The sequence below is a fragment of the Ammospiza caudacuta genome, chromosome 4 (assembly GCF_027887145.1).
Source record: "Ammospiza caudacuta isolate bAmmCau1 chromosome 4, bAmmCau1.pri, whole genome shotgun sequence".
Classification (NCBI taxonomy): Eukaryota; Metazoa; Chordata; class Aves; order Passeriformes; family Passerellidae; genus Ammospiza; species Ammospiza caudacuta.
Genome location: NC_080596.1, coordinates 13241884 through 13261779, shown reverse-complemented (window position 1 = coordinate 13261779; position 19896 = coordinate 13241884). Strand labels below are relative to the sequence as shown.

The window sequence follows — 19896 nt, the reverse complement described above, 5'->3', positions numbered from 1 at the left end:
GCAGGTTGTACCAGGCAGTCGTTAAGACTATCTATCAGATGTTAGCTGAGCATGCCAACGTTTTTTCAAGTGCTAAGCATCTTTAGGGAGATTAGGCATATTGATACAATTTGGAACAACAAATACACCCACACATTTCATACTTTTATCTTTCTGTCACTGGATGGCACAAGAACAGTAACTGATTCAGAGCAAGGCCCTTCAGTATGCCATTTCAGTTTGACAGCAAACAACCAACATTCTTCTGTGTTTTTTCCCTCAACTCTTCTTGATTTCAGCTGCTCTGTATTCATTTGTAATGTTAGGGTGGGCCCACTCAAACACTTTTGTACGTAAAAAGAACTTCAGAACATACAAAAATTTGACAAGTGTTTAAGCAAACTTCTTTGCAGAAAGTTCTTCACCTGTCTTTGAGTTGTGTGAAGAGAAGAACACTTTCTTCATTTAGAAGATTTCGTATGTTATATCCATTTCCTACAAAGAAAAACAGAGCAAGTTTTCCTTAGCATCCACTGACAATTTTTTAAGTCCTCTCCTTTTTTAAGTCAGCCAAGTATAATTCCATTTAATATATTTTAACAGAAGGTATATTAGCTCTTAATCTAGGATGCCACTCTTACAGGCAGGTCAGTGCATTTCAAAGAGATGACAAGGAATACACCTAATGTCATTTACTTTCATCTGTGCTTAGAAGATTTTTACTGAGAAGAACGTAACAGGCATGAACTCTCAGCTCTCAAAACCCACAATAAAACTTTAAGGTGACTGAATTTACTTCAATTTATTCCTACAGACAATATCAATAAAAAATGTACATGGAAACTTATCTGCAGATCTTGACTTGAGTTTTGCACGCTAACCTGACCACAAAACAGAATTATCTAATAGGCCCTCAACACTGGGAATGAACAACATCCTCACATTCATATATGGCCACACAGTGAATTACAGAGATCACCTGCCACCACCATTGCATTGCCCATCCAGCCATACTGAGAGCAGCCATCAGGAAGCAGGGAAGAATGAAGTGTAGATCTTTATGGTCATACAAAACTTTCAGCATTTTATATAATCTGCTTTCCCAAAAAGCAAATTGTCTCTGCAGACCCACTAGACTTTTAAGACTGTAACACCAAAAAACAGCTTCAAAGCACCAAGCATTAACTGAGCAATGACTGTTCAGTCAGGACACTGTGCTGAAAAGTTAACAGGGAAAAAATGGGCTAATTCCTCATTTTCTGAAGATAAGCCTCTTCACAAGAAAGCTGTACAAAAGCTCTCTATAGTTTCATGTACAGCCTGCTTTAACACTACTATAAATCTCCAGACTAGTGTCTTAAGCCAGTGATAACAGCCTCCCATATGGAATTCATGCCACTTTTATATCAGAAGGACAAAATCAGGTCTTTAAATTCTCAAGAAAACATATGAAGTTACAACCTATTCAACAAGATAGCTGAACCTTCTATATATGAGAAGCACAAAGCACAAAATGGTGAACTGATCCAAATGGATTTTCATAATTTTACATAGGAAAAGAGCAGCAAGCATATGGTGACAGAAACAATTATATTAATTATGAGTAACATTCGGCTGTCTGTGATGTTTCCTCAACACTACAGCTAGTGACAGAACCAGAAAACCAAGAGAAATTTACTCTTAGAAGTTGGTAGTGTCATCAAAACTTTGAGGCCACAAGAGGTATGTGTATCCCTGCATTCAACCATTACATGATCAACCCACTTCCAGTGTTTTGTCATATTCCATTTCACCCCGTAGTGTGCCACTGTCTATTCAGTCATTCTGTTTGGATTTGATTCCTAGCATGCTGATGTAGGCTCCTGCACCTCCCAACAAACACACACTCACCTGCTGGAACATAGAAGCAGTCCCCTGCAGTCAGGCAATACGATGCGTTATGTAATGTCACAATAACTTTGCCATGGATAATATGGAAAGCCTTAATGGAAGCCAAAGGGTTCTAAGGTTAGCACCATTTAAAGAAGATATCCAAGAAAACACTTGTACACACAAAACAAAGATAAAAACCCAAATCAGCCAGCAGAGCTGCAATCTCTTTTCCCCATACTGATGAAAAATAAGATGTTCAAAAGGGGGATAGGGTCCAGTTTTATTTTTCTGATATTTCTATCTTGCCTGCAAGATTTACAAAGTAGAAGCAGATGGACATACAGATTTGATACAAAGCAAAGCAGGGCAATACGCATGCAAAGATCCTTCAGTAAAAAATTCATTAATGTTCATTTGTTTTGGGGGCAGGGCAGACCTCTCAACCTCATATGTTATTTCCAACCACCCCAACAGATCTTCTGTTTACAAAGTCCATTTCATAAAACTTTTTAAAAGCACACTTACTATTGTATCCGTGTCGACAAACTGGTGTCCCTTTTCTTTATATGGTTTCAGAATCAATCTACCAGTTGCAAAAAGAGACGTATTCAAATTTTTGTGTATTTCTACAGCCTCATCTTTGAAGAAGTGAGTTTGACTGCCTGCAGTGTTTATACAATCTACAAAAAATGTCCAGGAGATCAGCATTAATGCTACTACATAATTAGTCTTGTTACAAGCTCAGTGCAATACATATTGTTTCAGTGCAACACCTCCAAAAGCCAGACTCAACATTTAGCTGAAAAATTATGACACTTCTTATGTCTCCCTCAGAACCCTCTCCAGAAGAGAAATGAGTATTTCAGATCCTCACCTTTTTATGCACAATGTGGCATGAACATTTTTTGTTCTCGTAAGTCTACATAATTCAGGAAGTCCCTTGGTCCCATCCATCAACTCACCTAGATACACTTCATTATTTGTTACTGGGTCCAGTACAATGACTGGCTTAGATGCATCAGCTAGGCTGTGGTCCAAACTTGCAGGTATCTCTCCTCTATCTGAGGATACAAAGAAACCAAAACAAGACCAAAAAAGAAATCAATATAGATTACAAGAAGTTAATAATTTAACCACAACTTTTCCACAATTCCAATGTTACACATTAAGTAAAGAAATTTCCTTTAATAAGTGACTAAATAGAATGAACACTCTTCCTTCAAATAAAGAAAACCATTCATAACAATTCTTTGAAAATATCTTTTTCATTGAAATAATTTCTGTGTGTTATAGATGAACACTCTCTAAATCCTAAAGAATTTTCTGGGGAAATGCCACCTATTTTTCCTATGCTATTAACAACAATATTTATTCAAAACTAAACTCTATGTTTTGAGAGATGTGTTTTTCTAGCAACAGATGCTGAGAGAATATGAAATACATGATGAAGAGTGAAGAACAGGTGGTTTTGCTCAATGTATTGTTGATAGGCATCAGGGGACTTAAGAGAGAAAGTGTTCAAAGATAAGCACATGTCCAATTTTCCTGTTCTAAAGAAATAACACTATGGGAATCTCACTCTAAGTTGTAAATCTGAGAACTATTGCTCTAATAAAAAGGACTTATCCAGAGAAAGAAATATCCTAAGAACTGATGGCAACACTATGCTTTTCAAACAGAAAAGAGATGCTTTAGAATGTTCACGGCAGAATAAATATCCCAAAGCTCTCCTGCAGAATTCTTTTAAGCAGACAATTTTAGCTCTACAGTGCACAGGAAATTTCTTTAAACACAGACAGAAGAAGCATGCTAAAGGCAAGCTATAGCACTTTGTAGGCACTCATGGCAGCTTAAATACTCTTACAGTAAAACTATCAGGGGGAGGAAGAAAGTTACTGTGTTTGAACAGCTTTGTTCCAACACAACCATCTCTCTATAAAAAGAAGCAGCAACAGGTACAACACTATAGCCATAAAAACAGAATTTTTTTTGTATCAGTAACATTTAAGAATTTGTGCTAGAAATTCTACTTGGCTGACAGGTCTTACATGCATCACTAAGACCCAAGGATGTAAGTGAAAGACTATCTCTGAGAATGAATGTCTGCCACACAGGAAATCAATCACTTCTGGAAGACAGTTCAAAGGCACTTGAAGCAACCAATAGTTCTTGTAAGATACAATATGAACAGTCACTACCAGCTCAGGATCTCATGGGCTGCAAGTGATTTATCTTACAATATAAACTGTACTTAGACCAAATATTGATCTATACCAGGGTCCTGTCTCCCATCAGCGGCCCAAAGCAGGTACTCATTCCATTCCTCAAAATGCCACAATAATATACTCAATATAATATATTCAGTTGAATACTTTCCACCTCTAACCTGGAGCTCCCACACTTCATGTAGAGCTATTAACTCTCTGTTTAATGTATCTGGTTCTTGCCTTGAAACTACGTAAATACTTTTATGCATAATATTCTGGGCAGGAAGCACACAGTGAGAATGGTCACCTTATTTTGCTGAATAACCCAGCTCTCACTGTCTTTCTTCTATACCTCCTAGTTCTTGTGTTTAAAAAAACAAGCAGAAAACCCCAACGAGACCATTTACTTCTATTTCCCTTCTCTAGGTCACTCATGATTTCAGAGGTGATTTAGACCTCTAAGGAAGAGGCCTCCATAGTACTCTCTTCAGGATTGAGGAGAATTCACTACAGGAAGTCCTTTTAGGTCTTTCATGAGCTTTCCCTAAGCCTTCTCTAGTCCCACCACTTTCTTTTTGAGGTAAGGAATAAAATTTATATGAAACACATGTAAAATCAGAAACTGGTACCAACAGTGATTGTTTTCTTCCTTATTTCTCTGATGATTATGTCAGTCCTGATTAGTTTAGTAGTAGATCCATATGGCATTTTCCATGTTTGTTAGCACTTGTTTTAATAGTTCTATAACTTTAAAGAGAAATGTTTCCACTTCAAACAAAAGCTCTAGACAGTCTCCATAAAGAAAGGCTCTGTAGCATTACAACATCTTCCAGAGAGCATAGCAAAAATAATTTGGCTTTTGGACTTTGACACTCTTTTCTGAGCACTACTTACATGTTTATTATATACTGGCCAGAGAGCCTAGGTTTGCTTAAACATCACTTTATTGCCCACTTTTAATCATTTTATGCACTGTTCTTAAAGCTCTCCACCTACTGTGATGTGGTTTTGTATTTAAACTACAATAGCTTGAAGCCCTACTAACACTCTCTGCTGCATTTTTAGATGTATTACAGGCTTCAGCAAAATGGCTACAAGTTTTTATACCTTAACCATGCCCACTAGCATCATAATCTGAACACAGAATGAGTACAGTTTAGTCTCTTCAGCCCCTGCTTTAAAGGCACAACAGCACTTCTGGGTATGTCTAGCACTTCTTCCTTTCTTACGCTGAAAAGTGAACAATTTTACTACAACAATGTACAGCATGGCCATAGATCCAGTAGGAGCAGGTTTTTCCTCATCAGATCACATTAATAAATTATGGTATAAAATTATTTTCACCCAGAGAGAGAACTGAGTGATTATGGGAGAAAAATCTTAGAGCAGTAGAGCATTTGATTAAAGAGACTTTTTAAAGTATCCAAAGGAAAAAAGCTTTTGTTCCTACCTGTTTTATCTCTCTTCTGCTTGGGACAATCCTTCCTCCTTTTACTCTTCCTGGGAGATTCTGTTTCTGGATGCACGAGTCCACTAATCACAAGCCCTCCTGAAACAAAAGGAAGTTAAACAAAGTCCACTAACTCACAGTAAATCTAAAAGAATGCAAACTTGCACAACCAATCAGCATTTCAACTGAGAATAGACTTCCTGGATGCTCAACTTTTCAGATCACTTTAGAAAGCCAGAACAACCAAAAAACGTTTTAACATTAAGTACTTTGGAGTGCAATGCAACTTGAGACATTTTGAAAATTATTTTATCAAATTCAGTCAAAGAACACTTCAGAAAGCCATCACATGCAATTAATTTTTTAAGATAAAATATCACTTTTACAGACACAAAAAAATACTCTTTTGAGTGAACTAATTAATTAGGAAAGGACTAAACTAGGCTGAATTGTCAGTAAAAAATTACTGAGAACAAGATATATTTTCTCACTTAGGGTATTTAACACTGAGACTATAAAATGTTATAGTATCTGCTCTCAAACACAATCCTTACACAAAAAGAAATGCTCCAATGAATGATCCAGTGGATTGTCTCTTTTTCCAGTATCACACACAATCTCTGACATAAAAACCCACTAGTACAGAGCAACTGTTCTGTTTTTCCCTCAACAGTGAAGGAAAAGTACTTAACATGCTCTGCTGAGATTATTTTCAGCTGACACAGGAGTGTCAGAAGAGAAGAAAACTACATGGAGAGATGACTAAGTAACTGGAGACCAAATAATCTTTTTTAAAAAGATACCCAATAGTAAGCATCTCAAGGCTTGCACAGCACAAGATCAAGTCAGATTTTTCTATTCTGCTTTGTCAGAAGGAAGCAAATGTTGGTGTTTTGGAACTAATACCTGAAGGTTTCATAGTATAGTTTATGCGCTCGCCTCTCCAGTATTCCAGAGGCCTCAGCCGTATCCTTTTTGTCCGACGAACATTAGGTGTGTTGGAAGGCATGACTGATTTCAAGGATGAAGTCATTAAATATGAAAGGAAAATTCAGAGACAGAAAATATTAAATATTCTTTCCTCTTGTTCTGTACCACAAGGGGGTCAGCCCTTCCCAGCTGATATTTTTATCACATTGCTATCATGACAAGAAAATAGGATTCAAGTATTACCAAATGCCTTCTTTCGCATAAATCAGTATTTCACCCTCCTTTTTCTTAAACAATCACCACCCTGACTCGACATTAGATTTCATTCTATATATCTTAGTGAACCACTGATACACAGACATTAGGAGCTCAAGCTCAAGGACAGCAAACATGCTACATCTGTGAAGACAAAGTTCTCGACAAAGACTAAGAATCTTGCCTCAATCTGGGGGATTTCATTAGCAACCATGAAAAGGCACTGCCTCAGTTATGGGGAGGGTAACAGAGACTGCCTAAGTACATCCTTCTCTTCCACATTCAGAAGTCCTGTTTCCAGGGTCCAGAAGAGCAGCACTTTTGCAAAAAGAAACCACACATTTCCAGGATTTGTCAGATATTTATCTTCAGATGTACTAATCACACAGTCTCAACTTGGAATTTGTGTAAGCTGCCATATATGAATAAAGTATGATATTTTATTGTTTGTAAGAAGAGTAAAAGCCCCTTAATATCTCAAAGCAAATTAATCAAGAATATTTAAATATTTTAAAATAGTAAATATGAAACAGTTGCTGAAACAGTTTTTGAAGGTAGACAACTAAAGTGTTGTGCAGAAAATAATAATGAAGCCAATTAAAAAACACCCATAATGTAAACAGACAAGCATGGGACTACAGCTGACTGCATGACCATTGTTCCATCCTATCCAGACTCAGACCACCACAGAAGGCAGGTTTTACTGCACAAAACCAATTCAAACTCTTACTGTTCTCACTGTACAGTAAGAGTTTGTGCTGACTCAGTTTTTTAGGAATATATTCAGTGCACACAGCTGGGTGTGGAGCTGCAGTGCCAGCCAGAGATCGAGCTCTGCAGGAGAGCCTCAGGCAAGAGGCCATGAGCTGATGCTGATCCTCTGAACCACAATGGGCACGGGGACCTGTGGCCCAGCCCAGTGACCAGACACTCAGGGACACAGCAGGAGCTGAGCACTCAGCTGGAAGGACCAGCAGCACCCCAGACAGTTGAGCACAAAGAATGTGAGGGTACAAAAGCCCAGATAGTCCTTGGCTCCAGTTTAAGCTGTTATTCTGTTGGCACACCATAAAATTACTTAAAGGAACCAGAGGTCTGAGATTCAGCCATGAGAAACTCAGAGGCAAACCAGGAAGGAAATCTGGCTGTGTACAGAGTCAAATGGGGCACCTGTCAGGGCACTGGAGCCACCCACTGTAAAGGGGTTTCAGTCCCAGGACTTCAAGTCTGTGGTGGTGGGAGTGTGATTGCCAGAGTGGCTCCTGGATGGTCAGATCTGAAAGTTTCCTTAACAAAATACCATGAAAAACCAAAGTGTGGCATTTAAAAAGACAATTGTTGAATGGAGCAACAAAAAGAGAAACACTAGGAGTTTTAAAAAATAACTTTCAAATTAAGAGAAGGGCTGAAGGCCTGAAGAAACAACAAACCCTATCTGTACATACTTATGAACAGAGGAACCCATTTCTAGGTGTTTGTGTCTCCTTCAGTAACATTTAAATCAAGTTGAAAATGCACTTGCATTTACACACATTATATTTTAAAATACTCTTACCTATTTTATGCTTTGCTATTTCGTCTGACAACAGATGTCTTAATTTGTAATTCAAGTCTTCAGAATTATCTGAAAACACATTCAAAAACCCCATCACCAAAGGCATGTATTATTCCTGACTTTTATTCAATATGCCAACTAGAAGCAACCAAAAGTAACACAAACAGAAGTCCCAAGGACAGTGCTTCCACCAACACCTTTTGCTATAAACATACATTAAATCCAGTATAGATAAACAGTATCTGTAATTAGTTTTAAACAGAGTAAACTTAAAAATTACTTGAAAACTATACATTCAAGTAAATACTCCTCAGACCTAGCCCTCTTGATAAAGTGAACATTGACAAATTATAAACTATACACATAATTTTACTGATCAAAATGCAAGGTCATTCAGATTTATATCACTGAAACCTAACTTCAGAACAAATTTTTTACCAGGACACACACAAAAGTAGGTATCTGAAAAAAGCACTGCATGGACTAATGACATCCACATCTGGCTCTGAAGCACTAAGGAAAAGACTTTGTATCTCCAGGGCTCATGTTCATTACAACAACATGTGGAACTTGTGCAGTGAAATTTAAAACTGAAACCAAACAAATAATAATAATCCTCCCCACACAAAAGCCCCTAAACACAAAACCAAACCAAACAACTAACAAAAAACAAAACAAAACAAAACCTAACACAACAAAGCAAACAAAAAAAAAAAGAAAAAAAAAAGAAACAAAAAAAAACAAACAAAACAAATAACCCCTCCCTGAAAAAAACACCAAACCAAAGTATTCTTTGGGGAACAGGCCATGAGTCCATCAATGCTGTAATTTGGCTCAGGTTTACCTGAAGTGTCTGCATACAGGACCATCACATGGGAACACATCAAACTGGTACAAACTGAGCCTGAAAATTTTGTTCAAAGTATTTTAGAAAGAATAACTTTATCCTGGTATGCATGATGCCAAAACACAGAGGGCTACGCTCTCCCAAAGCTAACCAGATAAAGCTGGCAAGCTGTACCACACACTTGGATAGAAATGCAACCACAGCCAATAAAATCTGCATTTCTTCTCCTGCACAAGCTGAATACAACAGAAATTACTGAACTGTCAGTCACAGTTTATAAGAAGCTTATACATAAAATGCAAGGAATTACAAAGTTCAAACATTACCTGAAGATATATCATCCTGCTCAGGACACTTAGTGCTCGAAGCAAGTCCATCTTCTAGAACAAGCCCACTGCAAAGGAAAAAATATACACCTGCTTGAACATGTCAAAGGAACATTACAGCACTACCAAGAATAGCAAATTAAAGGATTTTTCAGATCATGTGGGCTGGGTTCTATTTTGCTTTTAAACAAGTCTATACCAATTACACACTGAAGCAAATGACTACTCCTTAAAAATCATAGGTCAGAAGTTCGTGAACTCCTCCCCTACTCAGTCATCAGGCAGACCATCAGTGTTCACACCTCCTCTCTGAAGAGGTTTCCTAAACTTTTTTCTCCATTCCAGAACAGACCTTCTCACCATGCAGCATGACCTTACAATTTTCTATATACTATAATTATAAAAGATAATTTATAATTAAAAGAGCTTTAAAGAGTTGTTTTGCATACTCTAAGGAAAGGACAGGAAAATAAAATGTAGCCTGTCATAAAATCCTCCCCATAAAATGGCAACAATTTATACATATAACTCCAACAGAGATTCTCTAGCAATCAAGCCACTTGTCACAGAACTTCTAAGCCTTAGAATCAGCAACCTCGACCTTCCTTCTTCCCCCATCTGAGGCTGTGCTTCATTGCTTTTACTGTGCCAATGAAGTTCAGCTGTTATCTACCTCAACTCCAAAAGGTGCATTTCAACTACCTAGGTTAGCAAATCTACACTGCAAATCTCTCCAAGTCAGTCTGCAGTAAGTTCTCCTTAGAAATAAAGTCCCCAATATTTTCAGTACAATGACTGCATAAGAATTTAATAAATTCACAGACTGCCACTCCTGTTTGCTTCGTTATTAAGTTTCCATCTCACAAAAGAGGAAGAAGATACATGCCTATGTACATGCATAAAGAGTTTGGATTGTAGATTGAGCTCTATACCCTGCTTGACATCAATTTTATTAGTGCAGCTGTCATTAGTTCTAGGAGCACTGATCCTTCTGTTCAAAAATCACACGCTAATGTGGAAGCAAGCCTCAAAGGAAAGAAATCCCCAAAGGCAATAAGCTTATTATGACCCCCTATTCATGACAGGAAGAAAAATTGTATTAGTTTATTAACTGTATTAGCACAGTATTTAAAGCCCTGAAGCAGGAATCACAATGCTGTTCTACTCAGTGTTTCACCAGCAGGGCACAGCACACAGCAGCTGTACCAGCTGCCCACTCTCAGGGCGTCTCCATGGGCCAGAAGTAGGATTAAAGTAACGTGTTTCAGACAACTCAGGAAATTACCTTTGGCAACTCACAGCCCTCTCAGCTACAAAGGAATCCCTAGAAAAGAAAACAACACTCTTGTTATATTTTGTGTTAAATAAAATTAATGAAAGGAACCTGTAGGTCAATAATTTTATGTCCTGAACAAAACTATAAAAAAGACATTAAAAAAAATTAAAAAGCAATGCAAAGACCTGTGATTATCAACCAGGTTTTAGACCACTTGAACTTAGTCTTTAGATTGACAAAAATAAATATAGCTGAAGAATTAAATGCTGTATTTTCTAAATTTATTTTTAAAAAGGAACCAACTTGACAGTGAAGTTATTCCATGGGTGGTGAGGTTGTGTTAAACTAGATCTGCTCTGCAAGTCTCACAAGAAGACTTGAACTAGAACAAGTTTCCTCATGTAGGAGACAAAAAGTATGGCACCAAGCTTTGAGAAAAGAATGTTGATTAAACTGCTTGTTTCTCTATTAACTATTTAACCAGCCTCAAACTACCATGTACTTGAACTGGGCTATCTCTGCTTAGAAGCTGACAAGATGTATTTCATTATCTACCAAGTTACATACCACATTTGTAAAGAATCACGCAAAAAGCTTACTGTGGTCCACGCTGTCTGTTATGCTTTCTTTTTTTACTTTTTATTTTCACATCTGGTAACTTCCGTTTTTTCCTTGCCTTGTCTCGTACAGAAGAGCTGTCAGAATCTGTTTGAGACTCAGAGCCTTCAGAGCTTGAGTGAAGAGCTTTATTGGTTCTAGGTGGAATCTTTTTGGTTATCTTCCCTGAAGACTTGGCAGAGCATTTCTTTCCAGGATTTTTCACACTCTCCACGGGATGTTGGAGTGCTTTTAGAGGAGTTCTGTTATTGGCATCACCAGGTGACTCTGGTGCGTGTAATGCATTTCCAGGCTTTTCGGGCTTAGTCAACTTCTGAATCACAGGAGTCTCTAATTTCTGATGCAAAGATGTGGTGCATACTTCATTCAGTTCCACAGGCTCTCTTTCAAGCTCTTCTTCACCAGGTCCACTGTTAGAACTCTCTTCTCTTTGTAACTGAAGCTTTTTATTACTACTTTTCTGGACAGATATTTTAAATTTTTTCCTTGGAGTTGCTGTCTCTCTCTTAGCTACTTTGACTTTTGGAAGTTTCTGCTTAGCAGTTTGTTTCTTCTTAACTAAATGCTGAGAAGCTTTAGAAGCCATCTGCAGATTCTTGGAAGACTTGAGAGACTTTTTCAGTGACACAGTCTGCTTTTTCTGATGCCCAGATGAGAGCACAGGTAAATCCTCACTTGGCATACTTGTTTTACGCTGCTCTTCATCAGATGATTCTGTTTCCAATCCAGGCCACATCGGTACTTCAGTTTCTGGTTTCCAGGATGTGTTCTTTTTCTGGTTTGGAGAGTCTTGTCTATGTGCATCCTTTTCAGTTTTTCCTGTCAATACACAAAATATTTGGACCTGAATACATTTTCCCATTAAGCCTGAAGACATGCGTTAACATCTGAATGCACAAAAAAACCTCAAAGAATCAAAATGGGGGGGAAAAAAAAAGAGGTATCACAAAACCAGTTTTATCACCATTGGCTAAAAGAAGGCTTTCACTAAACTATAGTCCACAAAAAACTTTGCAGTGTTCTTCCAGTATTTCCTAACAAAAAAAGGGGGCAGAAATGTTACATTCAGTCTGCTTTCCAATTTTCAGTGTTCATGCTACAAAACCCTTCACAAATAAAAAAATTCAATCCCCCTCCTGTCCAAATATAACTGCCTTTCTATGCCAAGAGGAACAAAAGCTTGTTGGGTACCTACTTCCCATGACTCTTCAAACAAAAAGGCAACACTGCTAATTTAATTGCTAATGTTCTAAGAGGAAAGGCAAAGGATGTGGCAAAAAAGTGAAGACACTCTCACGGCTTCTCTGTCTCACCCAAATCTAACTGCACAACTGAAACAGCTAAAAAAAATCTATTGATGTTTATCATCTACTTTATTGTAATTTTCTCATAAACCACCAGAAAATAATCCAGGAATGTGACCTGTAAGGTCAAGTCTGAAGAGCTGTTAAATAACTTACCCGCACAATGACTCTTTCGGCTTTGAGTCGTAAGGACATTTTCTTCACTACTAGGGATTGGATCTGACACTGGCGTTTCTTTGAAGTCAAAAGCTACAGTATCTGGATGATCGGGCTTCTGTTTAGTAAGTGCTTTACCCTGTACTTTTCTGTTCTTGACTTTCTTATTCTGTGTCTTCTCCTTTTCAGAGGGCTGAGGTTTAGAAATGGGAGCTGCAGAGCCATCATTTTTTGATTTTTTCTTCTTAGTGGGTATCGAAAGCCAAGAAGTAAAAGATGCACCACCCGATTCATCAATTAAAAATTCACATTCATTTTCTATTTCTATTTCTTGATATTTCACAGGACGAGGTGATGGTGGTGATATGGAGGTTGAGTATCTAAAGAATGGAGGGAAAAAACATTCTTATCAATCAGGGTGGGGGGGAAATTGACTTTCAGTCTTTCAAATCCAGTGGTAACTCCCCACACCTAGACACAGTACAGAATGTTCCTCAAAAGAATTATTATAAACTCCATCCATCATATGTTCCATATTAAGGCTCCATACAAACCTCTGTCCAAATGTTCCTGTTGCTACAGCTGCAAAGACAGCTGAAGAGAAGGTCTTCTCTGTCCGGGCAGATGATGCAGTAATGCGTTCTGTTCCTCGCACAGGAACAACCTGCTCATCTCTCCCAGGCAGAGGTCCTTCCAAATTTTCCACTTCTCCATGGCTCTTTGCTGCAGCTGGTGTACTCCGCTTATCAAACTGCAATCTACAAATGAGAAACAGCATTCAAATATGCTGCTATAAATCCTGAGTGCTCAGTAAAGTATTGTGAGGATGAACAGATGTTCCTGCTGACAGCATCTCACTTCCTATGAACGAGCTTCCCTTTGGAAACTTGCTGCAAAACAGGTGAGCAGTAGGGCTTTCCAGTATAGTAGCAAGTGCCCACAGGCATCATGGAGTCAGCATGTGACTCTTGATCAAAGGCTGCTCAGCAAGACGAATTCCTAATTTTAGGAGGATGTGCTTGAGAAATTGTCAGGTTTCCTAGTTGTAGATGCACTGTCTTTCCAATCTCACTCCATCAATGGGAGTCAATGGGATCAGTGTCAATCCATCTTTATTATCTATCCCAGAGATTCAGTCCTCCAGGAAAGCAGAACTGTGGCCAGGACACTGGCCAGTGCTGCAGTTCAGCTTCAATTTTTCCAACAAGGAGATAATAATCACAACTGAAGCTATTTTACTTCAAATAAAACATTTGTACATTGAGAGCGAGAGGAACAATGACTGCTCATTTCTGCTTTAACAAATTCTTGTTAACTTTTAAAGTCAACACTGTCAATAAGATTCACTGAAGAAGTCTAGATGATCTGAGAAGCTGATACTTTGGTGCACTTTCCTGGAAAAAAGAGTTAAATTTATTTTGACAGGCTTCCTTCACTTGGGTACTACACTTATCACCAGAATATTCAATAAAATATAATTCTGCCCTTTCTATACCCAGATATAGAACTTCCTAAAAAGCTTTCAATTATTTTTTATGAGTTCACAATCCAAACTCAATTTATCTTGAGGGGGAGGGCACACCTGGAATATGACACCACAACGACGTGCAGCTCTACTTACTTAACTGCAGGAGAACTTTTCACTTCCTCCACAGGAAGAGGTGATCCAACAGCCCCACGATTATCCTCAGGGTTCAAAGGCACAGCTGGACACTGGCATGGTGCTTCAACATCTTTTAAAGTATTTTTCTTTTCACTTTTAGACACAGGAGACTCTGTCTTTTTAGGAGTAGCTATATAATCAGGTGTTGCAGCCTTCAGGTGTGATTCACATGACAGTCCTGCCATATACATAGAACAGGTTTCATTCTTTTACTTAAAACCTTGCAAAATCCCAAGAAATAGTTACTCTAAAAACCTTAATTCAGTAATAGTGTGACCAACCTCTGCTGCTGACTGGTTTTAGTAGTGATGCAGGTGAGGGTTCTGCAGACTCACAGGCTCTTTTCACAGAGCTGGCTGACCCTGCCTTGGGCTGTCATAGTTGGTAACAAATAATGAGATGAGGTAAAATATTTGATAAAGCAACAGTATTTTAACAAGAATACACATTTCTGTAGAACATTAATATAATTCACACTGTGGCATTCTAAGAAAAACAGTGCTGCAGTAACTCCCACTACTTCAAGATGTCTCATGTTCTTCCCTTAATTCATACTCATTCAAATCACAGTTGTATTTCACCTAAACACTTAAACTTTCTATGGTGCAAAACTCTAAAAGTAACTGTAAATTTCAAACAACAGGTAAAACAGTGTGTACAGTAAAAATCTATATGCAGCTTGAACCAGACCTCTGGCTAATCTCGAGGTAAACTACTTATTATTGTTATTAGAATAAATTCATTTAAACTGTTTAATTACCCTTTACTAAGACAAGCTGACGTTTAGCAAGAATTGATTTGAGATTATATTCTAACATCAGACTAAATTAAACAAACACCATTATAAGGTTGCCTCTTCTAAACCCTACCATTAATAGAATATCCTACTTAAAAAAGCAAAATCAACACATTAAAACTAAATATACATTCTAGATTATTGGCATCATCCTCTCAGGCAGCACATTAACAAGGCCTTCACCTTGTTTCCACTCATCAACAGTTACAGACCTATGAAGTTATTGTATGAAGTTACTGTATAGTTAAGATAGCTATCAGGAGTTATCCAGCTGCTTTTCTACATGAATCCCCTTTAAATTTTACTGCCCATCTGACAGCTAAGAACTGTGCCTATATATTTGGCAAAGTGACCACAACCAGCTCCAGTGGAGTCCAAGACAGCCATACCCAGCACCAGTAATAAGGCAGCGTGCTTCAGCCTCAGACCATGAGAAATTTAACTATCCTGGACAAAAAGCTGAAGAAGCTTTCATTAGTAAAAACCCAAGGAAAAAAATCTATTAAATAATTCTACTTTTAGAATATTTACTATTAGAGCACAACAAACTAAGAAAAAATGCACATTTTCAATAACTGTCATAGATCATTAAATTGTAGCCTACATACTTTTACAGTGCTCATACACAACCAAATGCTACAGAATTGAACTTGTACCCACGTGAACCTGTATGCAGTGCTAAACTATGACACTGACAGAACTCACCCTTTGTCTCTCGATTGAAGTCCTCTTCTCATTTTTCAAAACAAAGGTTGAGCTATTTGGAGAGTTTATTGTAAGATCACTGCTGCAACCTATGAAGAAAAAAGCAGTAAATATGGGAATCTTGGAATTGTCCAGGTTTTATTTATTTTAACAAGTTCTAAGGTTCACTAAGGTCATGTAAATCCAAACAAGAAAGGAATTAGATTCTTGAGAAAGAGATTATAGGACAGCTAAGACAGTTTTAAAATGCTGAGAAGGGACTGTTCTTAAAAAACCTGAGAACTATTTCTATCTATTTTATCCCTATTTTTTATTTCTATGTACTTACCACTCAATATAACACAGGGAAGAAAATAATTATTTTCTTTTATCAGCAAATCAAGCAAAATACCAAATAAGAGCTTACTTTCAAAACAATCCTGTATGAGTTTCAGTACATTTTGACCTGGCTGTAGATCAATCTTATTTCTAGAATGAAGAAAGAAAAATATTTTCAATCAAAAATGCCAAATGCTCTCATCTCAAATATTAACATAGCAAAGTTTTACTTCTAAATGTTTTAGGTTATTATTTCTTCAAGTTCAGACTTTAATACATTTTTACCTACCATTTCCATGCATTGATATCTGCAAAGAAATTTGTCTAAGTAGGAATTCCAGGAAGAAAAGCCTCACTGCTACAGATTATAATAAGAATGAAGAATTCTCTCTACATTAAAGAAAACATGCAACTACTGCAACAGCCCTGAGGTAAATGAGCTTTAGGCTGACTAGAGTCTCACTTGAACATGTAATTTTTTATAAATCAGACCTGGAGCTATGTTGCCTGCACAGTGATGCAGCTGGAACCAGGCCTGAGGTATTCTATCATAAGCAAGTGACCAGCTCAGCTGGCTGGATTATTATTTCAAACCAGCACAAATGGAAAGGGCAGAAGTGAGTGATTCATCAGCCAGACAACGTTGATCAAAACCAAAAAAACAGAAAAGCCATGGAGTTTTACTCCCACAATGATCATGATATACCTTTAAAAACAACTAATTGTGTACACTTGGTAAGCTCATGAAATGCATTTCCAGAAATGAATTTCAGCAACAAAAACTTCACAGACTCCTAACACGCATGTAAAGAACATCACAGCACATCTCTAACATTTACCAGCAAGGTCCAAATATGCTGGAACTCTGCCTGGGTTTAATTTCCCTACTCCTTAAAAGGCAACATGTTTGCACAGATCACTGCTTCCCCACACAGGCAGCCCAGTTAGGGGTACCTTAGGTACAGCTGCACCACAACCTGCTGCCTCAGCAAAGGGAAACCTCAGAGCCTTGTCCCCTCACAGAGCTTGCTCCTCTTACCATTAAGAAATACAAGAAATTTGGGAAACATCACATGATCAGTTTAATAAGGTACATCAAGTAGTTTTGACATTTAGCTCTAAGATAAAAATCAAGGTAAGTTTTCCAGAATCTAAGAATAAGTTTTTAAATGCAAATTACCCTCCTCCATGGCAGAATCTTGCTCTGTAGTCTTTTTTTAAACGATTCTGTGAAGAAATAAGAATAAATTTTTACTAAGCATGACACTTGACAGAAAAACAAGCAAGCAGATCTCGAGGATTCTTGAGACATCCTGAAGTAGTGGGACAGTGGGAGTTATTGCAGCACTGTTTTTCTTAGAGCGCCACAGTGCCTCTTCATACATTTGAAACCCAAGTACGACCAGTCATTCGAACAGCAGACAGGACTCCAGCCATTAACCACAACTAGAGCAGTAATAATTCAAGCAGCAGCATGTTCTCTGTGTAATCAAATAAAGCTGCTGACCTGGGAACCAGTAATGGCTGTAGAGGATAAAATGGAAATGAAGGGCATGAAAAATTCAACAGCAAAGCAGAGTGCAGTTCTTCACAAATGTGACAGGAAAATATCACAAAAAAAATGTAAATGTTTATCTGAAAAACAATTATAACCTCTGCCTAATTCATAAAAATTTAGAATATTTAGCAACGTGGACAGTATCTAATCCTAACACAAGAGAATTCAACACGTTTTTGTGAAGTTTGCCATATTGACAGTATTTTGCATTTCATTGCGATTCCCCTTTGCCTATTACTTCCGGTATCAAAAATAAACAAACGCTATACGGATAGATTTCACTGCAAATTTTCAACATCGGTTTAAAGCGGCAGAAGGAAGACACAGGGAAAACAAATGACCAAAAGCCACCACTTCAGAAACTATACAGAAGCACACTGCGCAGTCAATCCGGCACTCGGACATTAAACCCCCTTCCCTTCGCAGCAGATTGCAGCACAATGCACTGCGCACTAAAGAAATTAAAATTTCCTGTCAAGGCCCTAAAAGAGCCTTTACCAGTTCATTTAGTATTGTGTCCGTGTCGCGCTACACATGAAGAATGTTAAAACTCAAGCACGATTCTAGCGTGCCTGCACAAATGTCCTGCTCTTGATGCGCTGACTCTCCCCTGGAAGTCGGCTCTCCCGCGGCAGCCTGAGGGGAACGGGAACAGGACACGGCTCTGGCACAGACACCGGTGCGCTCCGGGGAACAGGACACGGCTCTGGCACAGACACCGGTGCGCTCCGGGGAACAGGACACAGCTCTGGCACAGACACCGGTGCGCTCAGGGGAACGGGGCTCCCGCCACACCAGCCCCACAAATGTCCGTGCCAACCGCCCGGACCCGCAGTGAGCGCGGAACCCCAATGCCAGCCTCGGTCTCCTCATGGGGAAGGGGAAGATCGGCCCCGTCCCTCCCCTCAGGAGCGCGCCGAGGGCCGCGCCCCTGCGCTATGGATGGGCCCGGCCGCCGCTCACAACAAACCAGACAGACACAGACACAGACACAGACATACAGACACACACAGAGCGGCCGCTGCCGCGCTCTCTCACCAAGGCCTGCGCCATTCCGGACCGGGGCCGGCGCGCGCGCGCGCCCAGCACCGCCTTCGAACCTCGCGCGCCTTTCCGGGCGGGCGCGCGCGCACGGCCGGCGGACGGCAGCGCCCGGGCCACGCCCCTCCGGCCCCGTCCCATTGGTCGCGCGCCCGGCAGGGCAGCTCGTTAAGGCGCGCGCCGCTGTTACGCCTGCGCAGAAGCAGCGGCTGCGCCCGTCGCCCCGCCCCTTCTCCTGCCCGCCTTTCTGAGGGGGCGGGCGGGGGATGCTTCCCGTTCTTTTATTTCGCCCGTGGGAAACGCCACTTCAAATTCTCGGGTTACGAAACGCTACAAAGCATCCCTTGTCACCACGGGGCGTTGCAATTTTTTCTTTAAAATTCTACTGAAGAACTCAACAACGAGCAAAACACAACTGCTTGAGAACGTAAGGGCGCAGTACCTTACAGTGACGGCAAAACATTGCCCAAAAATACAGTTTTAGTGATGCTTTTTATCACACACTTGTGACCGGAACACCAGGTCTTACCCCTATCCTTTCTGACTACTAAAGGGAAGGCCTATTCTATTTTAAAAGTACACCATAACGCGGGAGGTTAGCACTTTCTTTTCACGAAAATAGTTTAGATCACTTTGTGAAGAGGGCGCTGCTCAGTGTGCATCAGATCAGAGCTGCAGCTTTTTCCTATGAAATTTAAACTTGTATGCTGCTGGGACAAGTGGTAACTTAACACTCCTTCCCTGTCTCTCACCCGTGCCATACAAAAGGACGGGCACTAACACAGTTCTGCTGCTAGCAATGCTCATGGAACGCTTACGCTTAAGGAACCTACGGCTCCTTTAGGCGTTGTGCACCACGGATAAGCATCTGCACCGGCTACGTAATCAACCGCGCGCAATATACCTTTACTAAAATATGCGAAAGGTCTTTGGTCAAATTTATCAACGTTTCCAAAAAGGTTTAGATTGCTGCACTGTGCTGCACATTTGCTTTCTGTAATTGCATGGGATTGATAAACTTTCAGTTTCAGCTTTTGGCT

General features: G+C 39.3%; 1 protein-coding gene across 2 annotated transcripts in view; it reads right to left on the bottom strand.

Annotated features, from left to right (window-relative positions):
- CENPC (centromere protein C) overlaps positions 1-18923 on the bottom strand; it is a 28232-nt gene extending 9309 nt beyond the window's left edge. For both annotated transcript variants that reach the window (XM_058803881.1, XM_058803882.1), the window contains exons 1-18: positions 18854-18923; positions 17438-17484; positions 16346-16407; positions 15940-16028; positions 14720-14810; positions 14397-14616; positions 13330-13533; positions 12776-13155; positions 11297-12134; positions 10707-10745; positions 9422-9489; positions 8249-8317; positions 6415-6519; positions 5509-5607; positions 2814-2912; positions 2377-2531; positions 1870-1960; positions 405-474 (exon numbers count right to left, since the gene is read on the bottom strand). In XM_058803881.1, coding sequence (XP_058659864.1) covers positions 405-474; positions 1870-1960; positions 2377-2531; positions 2814-2912; positions 5509-5607; positions 6415-6519; positions 8249-8317; positions 9422-9489; positions 10707-10745; positions 11297-12134; positions 12776-13155; positions 13330-13533; positions 14397-14616; positions 14720-14810; positions 15940-16028; positions 16346-16407; positions 17438-17484; positions 18854-18868 — 2741 coding nt within the window. In that variant the 5' untranslated portion in view covers positions 18869-18923. The remainder of the gene's footprint in view (positions 1-404; positions 475-1869; positions 1961-2376; positions 2532-2813; positions 2913-5508; positions 5608-6414; positions 6520-8248; positions 8318-9421; positions 9490-10706; positions 10746-11296; positions 12135-12775; positions 13156-13329; positions 13534-14396; positions 14617-14719; positions 14811-15939; positions 16029-16345; positions 16408-17437; positions 17485-18853) is intronic.
- Positions 18924-19896: the final 973 nt, after the last annotated feature.